The sequence below is a fragment of the Lepus europaeus genome, chromosome 13 (genome assembly GCF_033115175.1).
Source record: "Lepus europaeus isolate LE1 chromosome 13, mLepTim1.pri, whole genome shotgun sequence".
NCBI lineage: Eukaryota > Metazoa > Chordata > Mammalia > Lagomorpha > Leporidae > Lepus > Lepus europaeus.
Genome location: NC_084839.1, coordinates 33131194 through 33149392, shown reverse-complemented (window position 1 = coordinate 33149392; position 18199 = coordinate 33131194). Strand labels below are relative to the sequence as shown.

The 18199-nt window shown below is 44.7% G+C and overlaps 1 protein-coding gene across 1 annotated transcript in view; it reads right to left on the bottom strand.

The window, feature by feature from the left end:
* VIT (vitrin) overlaps positions 1 to 18199 on the bottom strand; it is a 112103-nt gene that overhangs the window by 83291 nt on the left and 10613 nt on the right. The window contains exon 2 of the mRNA XM_062210178.1: positions 11236 to 11305. Coding sequence (XP_062066162.1) covers positions 11236 to 11287 — 52 coding nt within the window. The 5' untranslated portion in view covers positions 11288 to 11305. The remainder of the gene's footprint in view (positions 1 to 11235; positions 11306 to 18199) is intronic.

Here is an 18199-nt window from a genome sequence, read left to right as displayed (position 1 = left end):
TCTCTCTTTTCTTCCCTCCCTCTCTCTGTAATCTTGCCTTCTAAATAAATAAATCTTAAAGGAATCCGTGCTAAAAAAAAATAGGCTTTTGACTTCTAAGTTCATGTGTTTGTTTTTCAAGAGGCCATAAGTACTCAATTTAGTATAAACTTAAGAGTTCTTGAATTGGAACCTTTTTTGAAGGAAAAGAGTCAGTGCCATCAAGTATTTAAGAAAACTTTTTAAGAGATTTATTTTTTCTTTTTTAAGATTTAAAATTACAATTTACTTCTTCAAGAAATGTAAAAGTGACAAGATAGTGTATAATAAAAAATGTAGTAGTACAACATCTGGACCTCGCATGGATATTGGGCCATCATCTGCTGCTTTCCCAGGTGCATTAGCAGGAAGCTAAATCAGAAGCAGAGCAGCTGGGGCTTGAACTACACTCATATGGGATGCACAGGCTGTGACTTAACCTGCAGTGTCACAACATTGGCCCCCAAAAGTCTATTTCAAATGCTCTGTTTCCGTATGCTCAATGTTCAAGATATGCATTAAAATTACATAGCATGTTAATTAAAAATTTAGAGAAATGATTTATGAAATTTCCGGTAGTGTCCAAGATTTTAACAGACTAAGAAAATGTTTTCTTTATCTAGCTGCTGTAGACTGAATGTTCATGTCCCCTCAAATCCGTATGTTGAAATCCTAACCCCCAAGGTGGTGTAGGAGCTGGAGCCTTTGGCAGATGTCTGTGTTCTGAGGGCAGAACTTTCGTGAATGGAGTTAGTGCTTTACTTAAACCCCAGATAGCTGCTGCCTTCTGTCATGTAAGGACACAGTGAGAAGATGGCTGTCCGTGAACCAGGAATAGGCCTTCACCAGACACTGAATCTGCCAGCCCTTTGATCTTGGATGCCCCAGGTCCCAGAACTGTGAGAAATACACCTCTGTTGATTATAGGCCTCCCAGTCTATGGCAGTTTGTGACAGCTGCCCAAAGAGCCAGACCCTGGCTAATCTGTGCCAGTGATGCGGCCACTCAGTTTTCCCCAGTCTTGACTCCTAGCCTTAGCTGAGGCCTGGGCAGTAGACATACCACGTCCTACAAGAAGAGAAGCACAAAAGGGAACTGAGTGAGACCCAAAAGTCCAGCCAAGTAGAATGAAGGCAGACATTTTTAGGTGTTGTTTACTTCTGGGGTTTGGGTGGGTAAGAGTGTCTTGGAGGTCTAATTTTTATAGTAGTCTCTGTGTCATTTAACTCAGTACAAAGACCGTATTTTTATTTTATATGCAAAAATAAATATCCTAGAATATTTTTTAGAACAATTGCCAAATAAATATATAGAAAAAAAATAAGGATGTGAATAGAGGGAGTAAGTGAAATAATAAATTTTGGAGTCAAATGTTGGGGGAAAATCAGATACCGCCCTTCTGGACCTGGGTGTCTGTGGCCAGTGGTTTGTGAGTCCTATCATTAGGACTATAAATATTTCAGTGAGACCACCCCGTCACTGGTGTTTGCTTGCCTGGGACCCTCCAGGCTGAAAGCATGTAGACTTGGGTGCAGTTTTACTGCAGTGGTTAAGAAGGTCGTCATTTTCGGTGGCACACACAGGCTGTCCCCTCAGCTTGGGTGCGCGTTCATTAAACCGCCCCAGAAACCGCTCCTCAGGGGCGGGGCTGGTCAGCAAGGTCTGCACATGTGCCCTGGAGCAAAGCTGCAGCCCTCACCAGCAACATCACCCTTGCGACATTGCAAATGGCGAATTGCATGAACTTGGGTGAGGAAAAAATCAGTCTTATGTTTATTTTCCTAGGAAGTGTGACAGAGCACTGGGCTGGATGGCCTGACGCTCACTGCAAAGTATGAAGCAAGCACAGGTCTGAAAGCCGGTCCCTTCCATAAGAGAAGTGAATTATCTAGGCCATTAGTATCTAGAAGCTTTGGTGACGTTCGTCTAGGATCCAAAGTTTTAAGGCCATAGAGTTTATCAACTCTGCACAATGCTTCATTCAGTCTTTTAAAATCCATGGTTCCAGTTTTGAATAACATAAGATCTGTTCTTTCTTCTCAGTGTTTATAATTTCAAAGCAAATTAAATATTAAGATTAGTTTTCAAATAAAAAGTTTCTCCCATTTCATTCTTTCTCTTCTTCGTTAGTGTGACAATCATTTAAGATATCTGAGATGTAATTAGTTTCAAAATCTAATTAAAAATGGATCAGACTCATAATTTACAGGTAGGAAAAATGCAAATGGATAAACTTGAAATGTTCAAACTCACTAATGATAAAAATGCATCTAAAGCAAAATGAGAGACATTTCTCAGGATCATATCAGTGAGTATGGAACACAAGATTGCACTTAATCCTGGCAGGGATTTGGGATTACTGTATTTCTGCGCACTGTAGAGGAATTCAAAGCAGGTGGAGCTGTTCTAGACAACAACTTGGTATAATGTTTTGAGAGCCTTAGCAACATGTATATCCTTCAACCAAAAAAAATACACCTATAGGAATATATCCCATTATAAGAAGACATATGGAAGAAGATTTATGTAAAAAATGCTCATTACAGCATTTCTAATGGCAATCTGGAAATAATGAAATATATAAATATATTTATAAATATATATATGAAATATATAAATATCCCAATAAGAGAGGAAACTTAAGCATCTATTACAAATGATATGTAGAAGATTTTAAAATTACCTGGCCTCAGCTCTAACCTAAAGAATTATTCTAACAAAGTTAAAATATATGCAAAGAGAAATAACCAAACAATATGCCAATATGTTATGCCAATGGTAGAATTATGATTTTTCTTTTGTATATTTTCCCTGCTTACGTATTTCTTACATACAAAATATATATTTTTTATAGCTACTTTTCTTTTATAAGTGGAAAAAACAATTTTTTAACTTGGTCATACTGAAATCCTATAGACATAATAATGAAAATATTTTATAAAATTATTGGTATGATTAATCTGTGCTCATGTTTTCCACTCAGTCATGAATTATAATCAGAATCCATCTACTTTCAATATAAGACTTGAGCATCTAATCAATGATAGAATCAGTAAGTACTGACCAGTTTTTATGTGCCTAGAACTTTTATAGAAATGTCTCAATCCAGCCCATAAACTTCTTGTGAGATCTTACTGTAGCTCCTCAATATAACAGCGCAGGTAGTGTCCATATAGTCCCTTCCTGAAAACTGATCTAAAAAGCAGAACATTCTAAAATAGTCCAAATTTCCCCAATGCTTCAGTTTGGGATTATTTACTCATGGAAACATTTAACATCAAATAAATCAGAGCTTCAAAGCAAATATAGGACAGTTTATTCTCAACCATGGTATAAACCATCAAGTGAGGCTTCAAATCATAAAGTATTAAAAATGGAGAGAGCATCAGAGGTCTGTTTTGTGCTGTCATGACAGAAGACCACAGAGATTGATTTTTTTTAAGGTTTATTTATTTATTTGGAGGTCAGAGTTACACACACACAGAGAGAGGGAGAGAGAGTGAGAAAGAGGAGAGAGGTCTTCCATCTGATGGTTCACTCTCCAATTGGCTGCAACAGCAGGAACTGTGCCGATCTGAAGCCAGGAGCCAGGAGCCTCCTCCAGGTCTCCCATGCGAGTGCAGGGGCCCAAAGACTTGGGCCATCTTCTACTGCTTTCCCAGGCCACAGCAGAGAGCTGGATTGGAAGAGGAGCAGCCGGGTCTCGAACAAGCGCCCATATGGGATGCTGGCACTGCAGGCCAGGGCGTTAACCCACTGTGCCACAGCACTGGTCCCCACAGAGATTGATTTCTTACAGCTCTGGAGACTGAGAGGTGAGCATGAGGGTGAGGGCCTTCTTGCTGCATCATCCCATGCCAGAAGATAGGAGGGCAAGAGAACACGTGAGAGCTGAGGGAAGGGGGCTGACCTCCATTTAGTCAGGACCCACTGATGCTGTAACTAATCCTCCACCAGGATGATGGTCTTCATCCGCTCATCTCTGAGAGAGTCCACTGCTCAGTTCTGTTCTCCCAGGGATTCAGTTTCCAACACAGGAACTTTGGGGGGACACATTCTAATCACAGCAGAGATGTTCCCTTTATTTTGTAGAAAGGAAACCAATGTCAAGGTTAACACCTTGGCTAACGCTACAGTTATTTAGGGACAGAAGTTGCAATTGGAATGCTGGTTTGTCTGCTATGGTCTCAGCCTCTCTGTTCTACTCCATCCCCTTCCTGGTGCACATTGATTACACATGGACTTCAGTGCCGGTGGCAGCAGGAACCTCTATCCTATCAGAAGTTTAAACAAGTCTAAAACAAACTTCTGCGAGCTCTTGTATAGCTGAATTAAATACTTATTGATGTTAATTTGGAGAGCTTTGAGGGGATTATTGGATGGCTCTGGTACCTTAAAAATCCAGCAAAGTGGGGTGGGCTCTGTGGTGTAGTGGGTAAAACTACCACTTGCAGTGCTGGCATCCCATAAGGGTGCCAGTTCGAGTCCTAGTTGTTCTACTTCTGATCCATCTCTCTGCTATGGCCTGGGAGAGTAGTAGAAGATGGCTCAAGTCCTTGAGCCCCTGCACCTGCGTGGGAGACCTGGAGGAAGCTCCTGGCTCCTGGCTTCAGATCAGCTCAACTCTAGCCATTATGGTATTTGGGGAGTAACCAGCAAAGACTTTTCTCTCTTTCTCTTTCTCTCCCACTGGCTCTGCCTCTCTGTAACTCTAATTTTCAAGTAAATAAATAAATCGTTAAAAAATAAAAAGACAACAAAAATCTCTAAAAAAAATCCAGCAAAGCTACATACAATAATTTATTTAGCCATATTTATTTAGTGCTTGAGAGATGTGCGGAGCAGGGGAGATTCAGCAGTGAACATGACACAGCCCCTCCCTCAATGAGGTTAGCGTTTTGGGGGTGCAAGACAATGATGAGGCAAACACGATGCTGCTATGATGAGAATAAATGCAGGGCACCGAGGGAGTTTAGAGTTGGCCTGGTCAAGTGGGTCAAGTCTCCTGGAGGCCCAGCAGGGTTTGTGAGGATGTGACGGTCTGCGAGTGAGCAAAAGGGCATTCCAGGAAAGGTAGCAAGATGTTCAAAGGATGGGGATGAGAAACGATGTGGCCATCAGGGAGAAGAGAAGTTCATTGCCAGGTTACGTGCCGTGGTGAGAGGTGAGGGCAGGGTAGGACAGCAGGGGCCTTACCAGGAACATCTCACAAGCAAGGCATTAGAGGAAACTATTGGCTCCACTGAAAGGTAAAACACCGGGAGTTTTAAGTCCAGAGAGCAGTGTCAGACAGGGGCTTTCGAGAATACAGTGGAGAGAAGTTAGAACACTAAGGAGTTAGGGCAGGGCTGCTGCCACACTACCCGGAGGAGATGTCAGAGGGGCCTTCGTGAGTCAGCTCTTGGTGGAGAACCGTGCCGGGAGGCAGACCTCTGAGGACTTGGCAGATTGTCAACAGGAAGGACCTTTGTGGTTTTCATTATTAGAGCAATCTCCTATTTTTCCTCATCTTTATTAAGGTGTAATTAACAAATAGAAGTTACGGGATACAACCTGATGTTTTGATATATGTGTACATTGTGAAATGATTGCTTCCAGCTAATTAACATATCTGTCACTTCATACACTTTTTGGGGTGAAAACTTTGCGGATCTGCTCTTAGCAGAGTACTATCAACAACGGTCACCACACTCTGCATTAGATTCCCAGAGCGTGATCATTGTATAACTGACCAAGACCTTCTCCTTTCCCTCACAGCCCAGGCCCTGGCAACCAGTACTCTACTCTCTGCTTCTGAATTTGACTTTTTAATGTTCTTTTTATTTAAAAAAAAAAAAGGATATTTTATTTACTTGAAAGAGAGAGAAAAGAGACAAAGGGAGAAGGAGGTCTTCCATCTGCTGGCTCTCTTCCCAAATGGTCACAATGGCCAGGGCTGGGTCAAGCTAAAGTCTGGGACTCCATCTGGGTCTGCCACTTGCGTGGCAGGGACCCAGGTTCTTGGGACATCTTCTGCTACCTTCCTAAGTGCATTCACAGGGATTGGAAGCTGAGCATCTGGGACTTGGACTGATGCTCCCATGTGAGATGCCAGCATCCCAGGCAGTGGCTTAACCAGCTGTGCCACAATGCTGGCCAACTTTTTTACACTTCTGTGTATAAATGGGATCCTACAGTATTTGTCTGTCTGTGTCTGGCTGATTTCCTGTCACAAACGGCAAGACTGCCTCCTTTTCTAGGCAGAACAATATTCCATTGTATGTATGTCCCACATTTTCTTTATCCATGCATTTGTTGATGAACACTTAGATTCAGGTGGCCCCTTGGCTATTGTGAACAGAGCTGAGGAACATGGGAGTGCTGGTATCTCCCTGACAAACTGGCTTCATATCCATTGGATGCATACTCAGAAGGGAGTGGCTGGATTGTATTTTTAATTTTTTAGGTAACTTCATGCTGTTTTCCACACTGATTGTACTAATTCACATTCTCATCAAGAAGGATTTGCAAAGGTTCCCTTTTTTCCACATCTTCGCCAACACTTGACTTTTGTCTTTTAGATAAAAACCATTTTAACATCTGTGAGGTGATAGCTCATTGTGGTTTTAATTTACATTTCTTTGATGATTTGTGATGCTGTTTTTTTATACATCTGCTGACCATTTCTTTGTTTTTTTCTGAGAAATGTCTGTTCAAGTTCTTTGTCCATTTTTAAAACAAGATTGTTTCCTTGATACTAAGTTGCATTTTTGATATTAAATCTTTATAAGATGTATGGCTTGCAAATATTTTTTATCATTCTGTATTTCTATCATTCCTTTGCTGGCAGAAGCATTTGGTTTGATGCGATCCCATGTTTCTTTTTGATTTTGTCACCTGTACTGTCAGGGAAATGTCTAAAAATCATCACCCAGACCAATGTCCGTAAGTTTCCTCGCTATGTTCCCTTTCAGTAATTTCACAGTTTCAGGTCTCACAGTTAAGTCTTTAATCCCACTGAGTTGGTTTTTGTTTATGGTATAAGGGTCCAGTTTTCTTCTTCTGGATACAGCTGTCTCATTTTTTCCATCACTGGTTATCAAAGAGGCTGCCTGTTCCCTATTGTGTGTTCTTGGCGTCTTTGTTAATGATCAATTGACCATAAATACACGGATTGATTTCTGGGTGCTCTATTTGGTTCCTTTGGTTTATGTATCTGTTTTAATGCCAGGGCAATGCTGTTTTGATTACCATAGCTTTGAAGCATGTTGAGAAACCAAGCATGGCAATGTTTCCAGTTTTGATCTTCTTGTTCAAAATTGTTAGGACATTAGGTTTCAAACAAGTTTTAGTTTTTTTTTTTTCTTATTTCTGTAGAGAATGTTATTGGAATGTTGATGGCAATTGTGTTAAATCTATAGACTGATTTGAAAGATTATGGACATTTTAGTATTAATTTTCCAAATAATTGAATATAAATTATCTTTTTATTTTTTCTTCAGTATCTTTCATCAGTATTTTATAGTTTTCAGTGTACAGATTTTTCACCTCCATGGTTAACTGATTCCTAAATATTGGGTTTTGACAACTATTATAAATGGAATTGTTTGCTTATTTCCTCTTGAGATAGTTCATTGTTAATGAATAAAAATGTTACTGACTTTTCTTGGCTGATTTTTTACCCTGAACTTTACCTAATTCATTCATTAGCTCTGATAGTTTCTCAGTGGAATCTTTACAACTTTCTCTATATAACATAATATTATCTGCAAACAGATAATTTTACATCATCCGTGTCCAATTTGTATGTCTCCTATTTTGTTTTAAAATTTTTAAAAAAGTTTTTGAGAGAGAGAGAAAGACCTTTCATCCGCTGATTCACTCCTGGACTGGCCACAACAGCCAAGGTTGGGCCAGTGCTGAAGCTGGGAGTTGGGAACGCAGTCCGGGTTTCTCACATGGTGGCAGGAACTCATCCATTGCCACATCACTGCCTCCCAGGGTCTGCATGAGCAGGATGCTGGAATCAGGAACCAGGGGTGGGACTTGAGCCCAGGCACTCTGATAATGGGATTCAAGCATCTTAACTGCTTGCCTCTGCCTTTTATGTCTTTTTCTTCCCTAATTGCTCTGTCCAGGACTTCTAGATCTATGTTGAATAGAAGTAGTGAGTGGGCATCTTTGTCTCTTGTTGACCTTAGAAAAAAAGCTTTTAGTTTTTCACTCTTAAATAAGATATTAGGTACGGGCTTGTCATATATGGCTTTTGTTGTTCTGAGGTTTAGGAATCTCCTTTTTCAATTTTAATTTCTTGCTATTTACATGAGGAACCTTGAGGGAGAAAGTTCCACAGGAGGGCAGACTGAGAAAGGCATGAGGCAAAGAGCAATCGTGTCTCCTGATTGGTTCTGTGATGCTGGGGATTGTGAGAATGTGGAAGGGCCTCACTTGGTTGTTTTACTAAATTCTTCTATTCCTGAACCCTTGCCTCCCTCATCCATTCCTATGTTTGAAACCTACTATCCTGGAGGTATGAGGTAGGAGGTAGCCTTCATTTTTTTTTTTTTTTTTAAGATTTACATACTTATTTATTTGAAGGGCAGAGTTACAGAGAGGCAGAGGCAGAGAGAGAGGTCTTCCATCCTCTGGTTCACTCCCCAGTTGGCTGCAACAGCCAGAGCAGGGCTGGTCCAAAGCCAGGAGCCAGAAGCTTTTTCCAGGTCTCCCTTGCAAGTGCAGGGGCCCAAGACTTGGGCCATCTTCCACTGCTTTCCCAGGCCATAGCAGAGAGCTGGATCTGAAGTGGCGCAGCCGGGACTCGAACTGGCACCTGTATGGGATGCCAGTGCTGCAGGCCAGGGCTTTAACCTGCTATGCAACAGTACTATCCCCTAGGAGGTAGCCTCTTAAAAGAGCATGGTGCAATCAAAGGACCCTGTGCTGCTTACGCGAATGTTTTCTTGTCTACTAACACAAGCCAGGCCTGCAGAGCAACAGCAGAGGCAGAGGTAGGGTGGTCGGCCTTGAGGAAGAGAAAGCTCCTGGCCCTGGGTACCCAGAAATTCTTCCGGGTTTTTCATGACCATCTGACAGGGGCCAGGGCCAGGGCCAGGGCCAGGGCCAGGGCCCCTGGGGAGAGGAGAGATCCAGGTGAGGGTGGCCCACCCGAGAGAGGCATGGGTTAAAGCTGCATGAGTTCCCAGGAAGCTATTTTCCAGGGGCCTGGGCAACTGTTAGCCCAGTCACGTGGTTTATAGGAAGAAGAAACAGGAGGCCCTGGGCAGGGGCGTGATTAACTGGCATTAGCCCGTTGAGGGCAGAGTCAGGGTGTAACCCTTCACCTCCTTCTGACTCATAGTCCAGCGCTTCCCCAGGCATTGCTAAGAGCGCCCTTGTCTTCCCGCTGTGTGACGTCTTCCTCTTCCAGTCCTGGATGCTGCCACGGAGCCTCCCTCTGAACAGACTTGACCATTCCCACTCTATCGAGGGGCACTGTGTTGTGTCCTGCCCCCTCCAGGTTCACATGTTGAAATCGGAGCCCCCAGTACCTCAGAGAGTGACTTTATTGGGAAACAGGCTCCCTGCAGCTGGAATTGGTTAGGTTAGCATCGGTCATACTGGAGGAGGGTAGGCCCCTCATCCAGTGTCACTGATGTCATCATGAAAAGGGAAGATGTGGAGATACACATGCCCCCGGGAGGCAACTGGGTGAAGAGGAAGGTGGAGATGAGAGAGAAGACTGTCCATGCCAACAACCTGCAAAGATTGCCAGCGAACCACCCCTCGCTGGGGAACAGCAGGAAATAGATTTCTCCTTCCCAGCCCCTGGAAGCACCCAACCCTGCAGACACTTGGATTTTGTTCTTCTAGTCTGTAGCCCAGCGAGAGAACAGTTTTGTTGTTAAGGTGTTTGGTTACAGCAGCCATGGTGCACCAACACAGACTCCCTGAAAGGCCTTGGGCCCTCCTGTGGGAACAGTTTCCACAATGACCTACAGGGTCACTTTATCTGACAAGGCCACAGCATAGTGGGGCCAAGCTCAGTGGAAGGATACCCTAGGGCTTAGTCCTAACCCGCCAGCACTTTCCCTATTCTAGTAGACCGGCTGCTCCTCAGACAACTTGTCCAGAACCGCATTCTCTGGTCATCACAGATAGGTTTGAAGGTTTCAGCTCTAAAACTACAAGATACAAGATGGCATAGATAGGAGCCAGTGTCGTGGTACGGTGGGAACGAGAACTGGTTCAAGCCCCAGATACTCTGCTCCGATACAGCTATTGCTAATGTGCTTGGGAAAACAGCTGAGAATGGCCCTAGTACTTGGGTCCCTGCCACCCATGTTGCAGACCCGGATGGAGCTCTTGTCTACTAAAACAAGCCAGGCCACAAGTCAGCAACAGCCTGACTCAGTCCCGGCTGTTGCTGCTGTTTGGGGAGTGAACCAGCAGATGGAAGCTCTGTTTCTCTCATTTTGCCTTTCAAATAAATAAAAACAAAAAAGGGACAGGTAAAGCCATGTCAGCGATAGATTTGATTTTGAAATTAAAAAAATAAAGGTGCTGGTGCTGTGGCACAGCGGATTAACACCCTGGCCTGAAGCACCGGCATCTCATGTGGGCACCGGTTCTAGTCCTGGCTGCTCCACTTCCTATCCAGCTCTCTGCTATGGCCTGGGAAAGCAGTAGAAGTTGGCCCAAGTCCTCAGGCCCCTGCACCCACGTGGGAGACCTGGAAGAAGCTCCTGGCTTCAGATTGGCGCAGCTCCGGCCATTGCGGCCATCTGGGGGGTGAACCATCGAATGGAAGATCTCTCTCTCTGCCTCTCCTCTCTCTGTGTAATTCTGACTTTCAAATAAATAAATAAATCTTTAAAAAAAAAGAAATTAAAAAATAAGATCTCTAAATTAAAAATATGCAAATATGCTCTCTGAAATGTTTTTTGGTTGCAAAGAATGCACATACAAAGTTGTGTATGTAAATGTGCTTGTGTGTAATAAATAATATGGAGACATATGGGTAATGTCTGTATTTGTTTTATGTAGAAATACATGCACATGTATCCTGAATGTGATCTATACTTAACATTTTCACTTAAACTTCTCTCTAAAATGTTTATCATAAAAAGATCCACTGTGATGTTTATATGCTGTCTTGCTTTAAAACTTTTCTTGGCTGGATTCTTTGGGCCTTAGGAAAATGTTCAAAGAGTATCCAGATACACATATAAAAGTACTTACCAAGGAACATTTCAATAACAGATGCCTTCATAGTGAGAACAACCATCCCCATAAAGCTCCCAATGGCACCCTAGAGAGAGGAAAACATCACATCATCATGTTTCAGCCCAGAGTTCTGAATCAGGCGTGCAGAGCGCGTGGGGATGGGCCGTGGCTTTTCATTGCCCTCCAGAGCCAGGGCTCCAAGCTGAGGCTTTCCACATGGAGCTCACGGGGCTGGCCGTGGCCGGTTACACCAACGCCCCGAGAATCTACTCTCAATTGGAAAATCCTTCCTAGCCACTGGCCTCGATTCTTCAGAGATTTGATCTTAGAACCAAAGGGGAAATAACTCCACAGTTTTGAGATTATGTCTCTCCGTCCTCAAATCAGGATGAAAGCCACATTTATGGTGTTGAGGGAACATTTTTACATTACAAATAAATATTTCATTGTTCAATAAACATTTGGTATATTCCTATCTAAGGCTACATTTTGTTAGGAAGAAGGTGATAAAAATCGAGTTAAAGAAGAGTTGTCGCTCTTAAGTCTTAGAGTTTAACTGAAGTGGGAAAATACACATGGATACAAAAGCCCCCCTCCCCTGAAAGCATAAGAAGTTGAGGGTGGGAAGAGTAATTTGGAGAGCAGGAGTTCTCAGGCCTCAGTGCATGTTGGTAGTACCTGGAGCATTAAAAAATCCTGATGCCCGGGCCCGGCGCTGTGGCGCAGTGGGTTAACGCCCTGGCCTGAAGCACCGGCATCCCATATATATAGGCGCCGGTTCAAGTCCCGGCTGCTCCACTTCCCATCCAGCTCTCTGCTGTTGCCTGGAAAAGCAGTAAAAGATGGCCCATGTCCTTGGGCCCCTGAACCCATGTGGGAGACCTGGAGGAAGCTCATGGCTCCTGCCTTCAGATCGGCGCAGCTCCAGTGGTTGCAGCCAACTGGGGAGTGCACCATCGGATGGAGGACTTCTCTTTCTCTGCCTCTGCTCTCTGTGTAACTCTGACTTTCAAATAAACAAATGGGTAAATCTTAAAAGAAAAAATCCTGATGCCCAGGCTGCCGCCAGACCAAGGGACTCTGAGTTCTTGTGGTGAGGTCTAGGACTAGGCATTCAGTTTGAAAGCGCCTCAGATAATTCCAAAGGGCAGCCAAATTTGAGAAGCAGCAGTTTGGAGCAGAGCTTCTGGAATCTTAATGTATATATGTTAATCACCAGGGAATCCTGTTAAAAAGACAATTTCTAGCCCAGTAGGTCTTGGTGGTGTGAGATTTGGCAAAGGGCCAGAAATTTTAGAGGACAAAACCCATCTATGCCCATCACAGGAATAAGGGCGAGCCTCACACAGGTGACAGCACTCGGGCCAATCATGAAGCATGAACAGGCTGCACGGAGGGCTCCAAGTGAGGAAACCACCTCCGCAGAAGTGGGGAGGTGGGCGGCAGGTTAGATAGAACGTGCTGTCGATCCACGCGTGAGGGCTTTCCCCTCTTCTCTCAAGGCTACGAAGAGACCCTGCTACCCTTTGTTGAATGTATTCTGTGAACTCCCTATTGTCTTGGAAGTTCACAACAAGCAAGCATGGCAAGGTTTATGATTCCTGTTGAACAGGCAAGGAAACAAAGACTTCAGTGAAATTACCTTGGTACAGGCAGGGAGTAGGGTTAGAATGAGCAAAGGAATGGACAGGAAGGATCTGACCTGGGCACAGGCCCTGATGAAGAATGCTGTAGAGGACGCAAAGACTTAAAATTGCTTTCCTTTTATTATCCCATGAGTTAGCAATTTTAACAGTGTCAATGGTAACAAAGCTCCTCCCCTCTGGGCCGATGGCTCTCACTGTTACATCTCCTGCCTTCCAGTGCCACTGTTGTGTGGCCTGCAGCTGGCATTCCTAATCCCACCCTCTGGTGTGCCCAGTGGTGGGCTGCTAAGCCCATTCGTTGAAGGGAAAAAGCTCTGGTGTGAGTCCTCCCTACCATGGCTGAGGTTGGACGCCAGCTAGGTGGTGTGGAAGCCAGCTGAGTGGAGATGTGGGAAGAGCTGAGCACAGTCTGGTATAAGCCAGGCCCCATGTAAGGTTATATCAAATCTTTGCATAGGTGCTAGGTAGATTAATTAATAAAAAAGCAGCTGTTAGATTATGGCAGTGATAGTAATACAAGTACCTGATGCCATCAATGTAAATAGAACTGATTAGTGTGTGAAGGGTTTATTACAAACGGATCAGAGACAAGAGTTTTCTCAAATAAAACTGATCGTTTTGCTAACTCCAGCAACAATTGCAATGCGTTAAGTTTTCCAGTTAAGATAAGGGACCACTGTTTAAGTAAAAGGCTCCGAACTTCAAAATAGAAATGGAACCACACATACAATCTGTTTGGCAACTTGATGTGGAAATAGTGTGATTACAAGTTTATTATTATTATCATTAAATTTAAAAACCCCAGAGCAATTTACATGTCTTTAGACCTAAATATTGAACTTCCCAATGGGATAAATGTAGGATACTATGCTGCCCTACTGCCTCTACCTAACCAGCCCCATAGCTATTACCATTCAGGTTTTTTTTTTAAAAAGATTTATTTATTTATTTATTTGAGAGGTAGAGTTAAAGACAGAGAGGGATAGACAGGTCTTCCATCTGTTGGTTCACTCCCCAAATGGCTGCAACAGCTGGAACTGGGCTGATCTGAAGCCAGGAGCCAGGAGCTTCTTCCGGGTCTGCCACATGGGTGCAGGGGTCCAAGCACTTGGAACATCCTCTACTGCTGTCCCAGGCCACAGCAGAGAGCTGGATCAGAAGTGGAGCAGCTGGGACTCTCCATATGGGATGCCAGCACTGCAGGTGGAGGCTTAGCCTACTACACCACAGCGCTGGCCCCTACCATTCAGTTTTGCATCTTTCATCTGAGCCATCCTTGACTTCTCTTTCTCGTATACCCCCTGTTTTCTCTGTCAGCCATACTTGCTGTTTCTACATAAATAATATATCCAGATTCTGATTGTTTCTATCTTCACCATCGTCGTCTGGTCCAGGCCATGCCCCATCTCATCCAGATGATTGCATCAGACTCTTAATTAGGCTGCTTTCTTCTTCTTTTGCGTCTGCAGCCCACGAGGAAGTCTTCATAATCTGCTCAAAGGAATGTGGTTCTCTACTCAGAACTCTACAGGAGCTCCCTACCCTACTTAGAGTAAGAGCCGAAGTCTTTATTTTTTTTTTTTTAAGATTTTTATTTATTTGACCGGTAGAGCTACAGACAGTGAGAGAGAGAGAGACAGAGAGAAAGGTCTTCCTTCCGTTGGTTCACTCCCCAGATGGCCGCAATGGCTGGAGCTGTGCTGATCCGAAGCCAGGAGCCAGGTGCTTCCTCCTGGTCTCCCATGCAGGTGCAGGGCCCAAGCACTTGGGCCATCCTCCACTACCTTCCTGGGCCACAACAGAGAGCTGGACTGGAAGAGGAGCAATCGGGACTAGAACCTGGCGCCCATGTGGGATGCCGGTGCCGCAGGCAGAGGATTAACCCAGTGCACCATGGCGCTGGCCCCAAGAGCCAAAGTCTTTATAAGTAGCTCAAGACCCTATGTAATTTGTCTGTCATTGTCCTTTCAGACCTTGTTTTTCACTATTCTCCCCTTTACTTACTAACTTCCAGCCACACCAGCCTCTTGGCTATCTATTTTCAGAACATTCATCTCGGCCAGCGCCGCAGCTCACTAGGCTAATCCTCTGCCTGCAGCGCCGGCACCCTGGGTTCTAGTCCTGGTTGGGGCGCCGGATTCTGTCCCGGTTGCCCCTCTTCCAGTCCAGCTCTCTACTGTGGCCAGGGAGTGCAGTGGAGGATGGCCCAAGTCCTTGGGCCCTGCACCCCATGGGAGACCAGAAGAAGCACCTGGCTCCTGGCTTCGGATCAGCGCAGCGTGCCGGCCATGGCCAGCCGTAGTGGCCACTTGGGGGGTGAACCAACAGAACAAAGAAGACCTTTCTCTCTCTGTCTCCCTCTCTCTCACTAACTCTGCCTGCCCAAAAAAAAAAAAAAAAAAAAAAAATCATCTCGACTCAGTCTCTGCATTTAGTGTGCATTCCTCTGCCTGAAAACCCAGGTAGACATGTGACTTGCTCCTCATTTCTCTCCAATTCTTGTGTAAATGTTATCATCTCAGGTTGGACGTGGTGTGCAGTAGTTAGGATGCCATTTGGGAGTGCCTGGCTCTGTTTCCCATAAGCTTCCTGCTAAGGTGCACCCCGGGAGGCAGCAGGTGGTGGCTCAATGTGTCCCTGTCCCGACATGGGAGACCCAGATTGAGTTTGACTCTTGGCTTCAGCCTGGCCCAAGCCTGGCCGTTGTGGGCATTTGGGGACTGATATAGCAGATGGAAGATCTCTCTGTGTTTCTCTGTGTCTTTCTGCCTTTCAATGAAATAAAAAATAAATACAATCATTTAAAAAAGTTACCTCGTCTTGAGACGTTTCCTAACACCCCAATCTAAAACCGCCATCCCATCCCCCTGCTACAACTGGTATATCCTATTCTTTTCCTACTGTTGTTTTTTGTTGTCACTCTTTACTCTAACATACTCTGTTTTATTTGTTTATTGTTTGCGTTCGCCACTAGAATGCAAGCACCATGAGGGCAGGGATTTTTATTGGATTTTTTTAGGTGCTCAGTAAATAAGTATTAGATCAATATGTGAGTGTGGAGGGCTCTCCCTTTTCCTAGGAAATTAAAAAAAAAAGGAAACAGGGAAAACAATTTTTTGACCACACTAAACACTACTGAATGTTATATACTTCAAATGTTGTATTTTATGGCATGCAAATTGTATCTCACAAAAAGACCTCATAAAGCATTATTGATGAACAGCAAACACATGCAAAGGGAAGCTGAAAAGCAGGGAGGAATGCTCTCAGCCCTGGCTGACAACTTTGAAGTAACCATGGACAAGACATTTGAGTCCTGGGATGGGTGGATCAAAACCAACCAGACTCCATGCGAAGCCCTGATCCTGGTGAGGAGACTCCACCCACGTGATAACACAGCAGCAATGGAAGTGAACAGAATCAGAGTGCTCTGAGGCTTCTGTCTCACCTCTGACCATTTCTGTTTCATAATAAGCAAGTGAACTTGCTCATTTACATTCTGATTTAGTTGGTCTGAGTTGGTACCAATATTGTTTTCAAGCTTTCCAGGAGACTTGATTGTGTAGCCAGGGTTGAGACCCTCTGCTGTTGCAGCTTCTGTGATGGCAAAAAGAGTGATAGGCAGATAGATCGGGGCTTGTGGCCTAGAAGGGGTTTGACTTAATTTAACCAGCAGGTTGGAAAGCAGTGAGTGGAGAGGAAAGGACAGGACACGGGGATGAGGAGCTTCAGGAACTGGGAGTTTCTCAGCCGGGCAGGGGGAGGAATCAGGCTGTTAGAGGGGAAGGCAGGGGCCATCTTGGCCCTGACTGTCTTGACTAAAGAAAATGGAATTGATCCTCTAGGCAATAGGGAGACATGGAAGACTTAAGAGTTATTTTTGCATTCATCATTTTTAATAAGCCCCCTTTAGGCTTAGTTGAGCCACTCACTCTGCCCTGGTAGAGGTGTAGGATTTAGGTAATGTTGGTGTTTGTCTGATTGGAGGGGTAGCATCGTGTAGCACCCAACCATACTCTGCCCATGAGGTGGTAGGAACCCGTGCCCATCTGGAATCATTCAGCAGCTATGTGAGGCTTGGGCTATGTTTCCAAAGTGCCAGAAATCCCGTAAGGAGAGTTATCGCTGAAAGATTGCCACTATTGCAACCTTACTTTCCCCACCTGTGCCTGCTTAGTAAGCCTCAGCCACCTGTCAGTGAGGTTGATCTGGTGAAGATTCAGAGAGAGGGCTGGCCCCAGCAGGGGCCTTTACAACGTGGGGCAGTCTCATCTGTGTGTAACCCTTCGTACAGATCGTATTCCGCTTGGCCAGGTCCTGACACCCTGACATCAGTGGTCACCTTGTAGTCACTGTTACCCCCCCCAGGAGTCTGAAAGAGAAAAGAGACCCACAGAGGAGAGTCATTTTTCTTTCTTCCCGGATTTTTCTTCTCCACCCAGTTCTTTTCATTTCCATCTTTCATTGTAATGAAATGCCCAAAAGAATGTGCATGCCAAAAAGGTAAGAAAGGCAGGGGAGGTTTTGCCTTATTGTGTTGACTCCTGGGGATGTACAAGGCTAGGTGTGCTCTGAGTCAGGCTACACAGACTGGACCTTGTCAGCTGCCTACCCAGAGCATCCGTTCTCACCCTCGCTCCTTCCTGGAAGAACTCCAACATAGCAAAGGCAATAAATGCAGCCAGGGGACTTAGGGGAGGCTGCTCCACCTCCAGCTCCCCCGGCCGATCCTGATGCTGAGACAAGGGTGGTTAGTGCCACACCCTTGCAGGGCCCTCTGCAGGGACCATCACCAGCTCTTCATTCAGATGGGCTGTGTCATGACAGACACCAAGGGAAGATTTCAATCCTGAGTCATTCAGGGCAAGATCATCTCTCTTCTTGGAAACAGACAAGGGAAAAAATGTTCCAGGACTGCTGGTGGCCATCTTGTACAGAGGTTCAGGGGCACGCTACTTCAGGAGGAGGGCAGCCGTGCGAATCACAGATCGCCTTGTGTCTGGAGGTTGGGCCCACCTCTAGATGGTCTGTATGTGAAGTAAGAAATGGCCCTTTCAATGGGCTTGCAGCCAAAAATCATTCCTCACTGCTACCCAACTCCCAGTGCCTGGCTATGCAAAGACTGGAACAATAGAGGTTAATCTCAGTGTCAGCAGTTCTCTCTTGGTTCACTGGAGTGCACCTCGAGGAGCTAAGGTAGATAGTATAATTCCTAGAATTCAGAGCAGTGAAGTGACTTGTCCAAGGTCACACAGCTGGCATTTCTCCATCTTAATCTTGTGCTTTTTCTATGACACCCAATTCCTTGCAGGACTAATAGTGTACATTGCAAA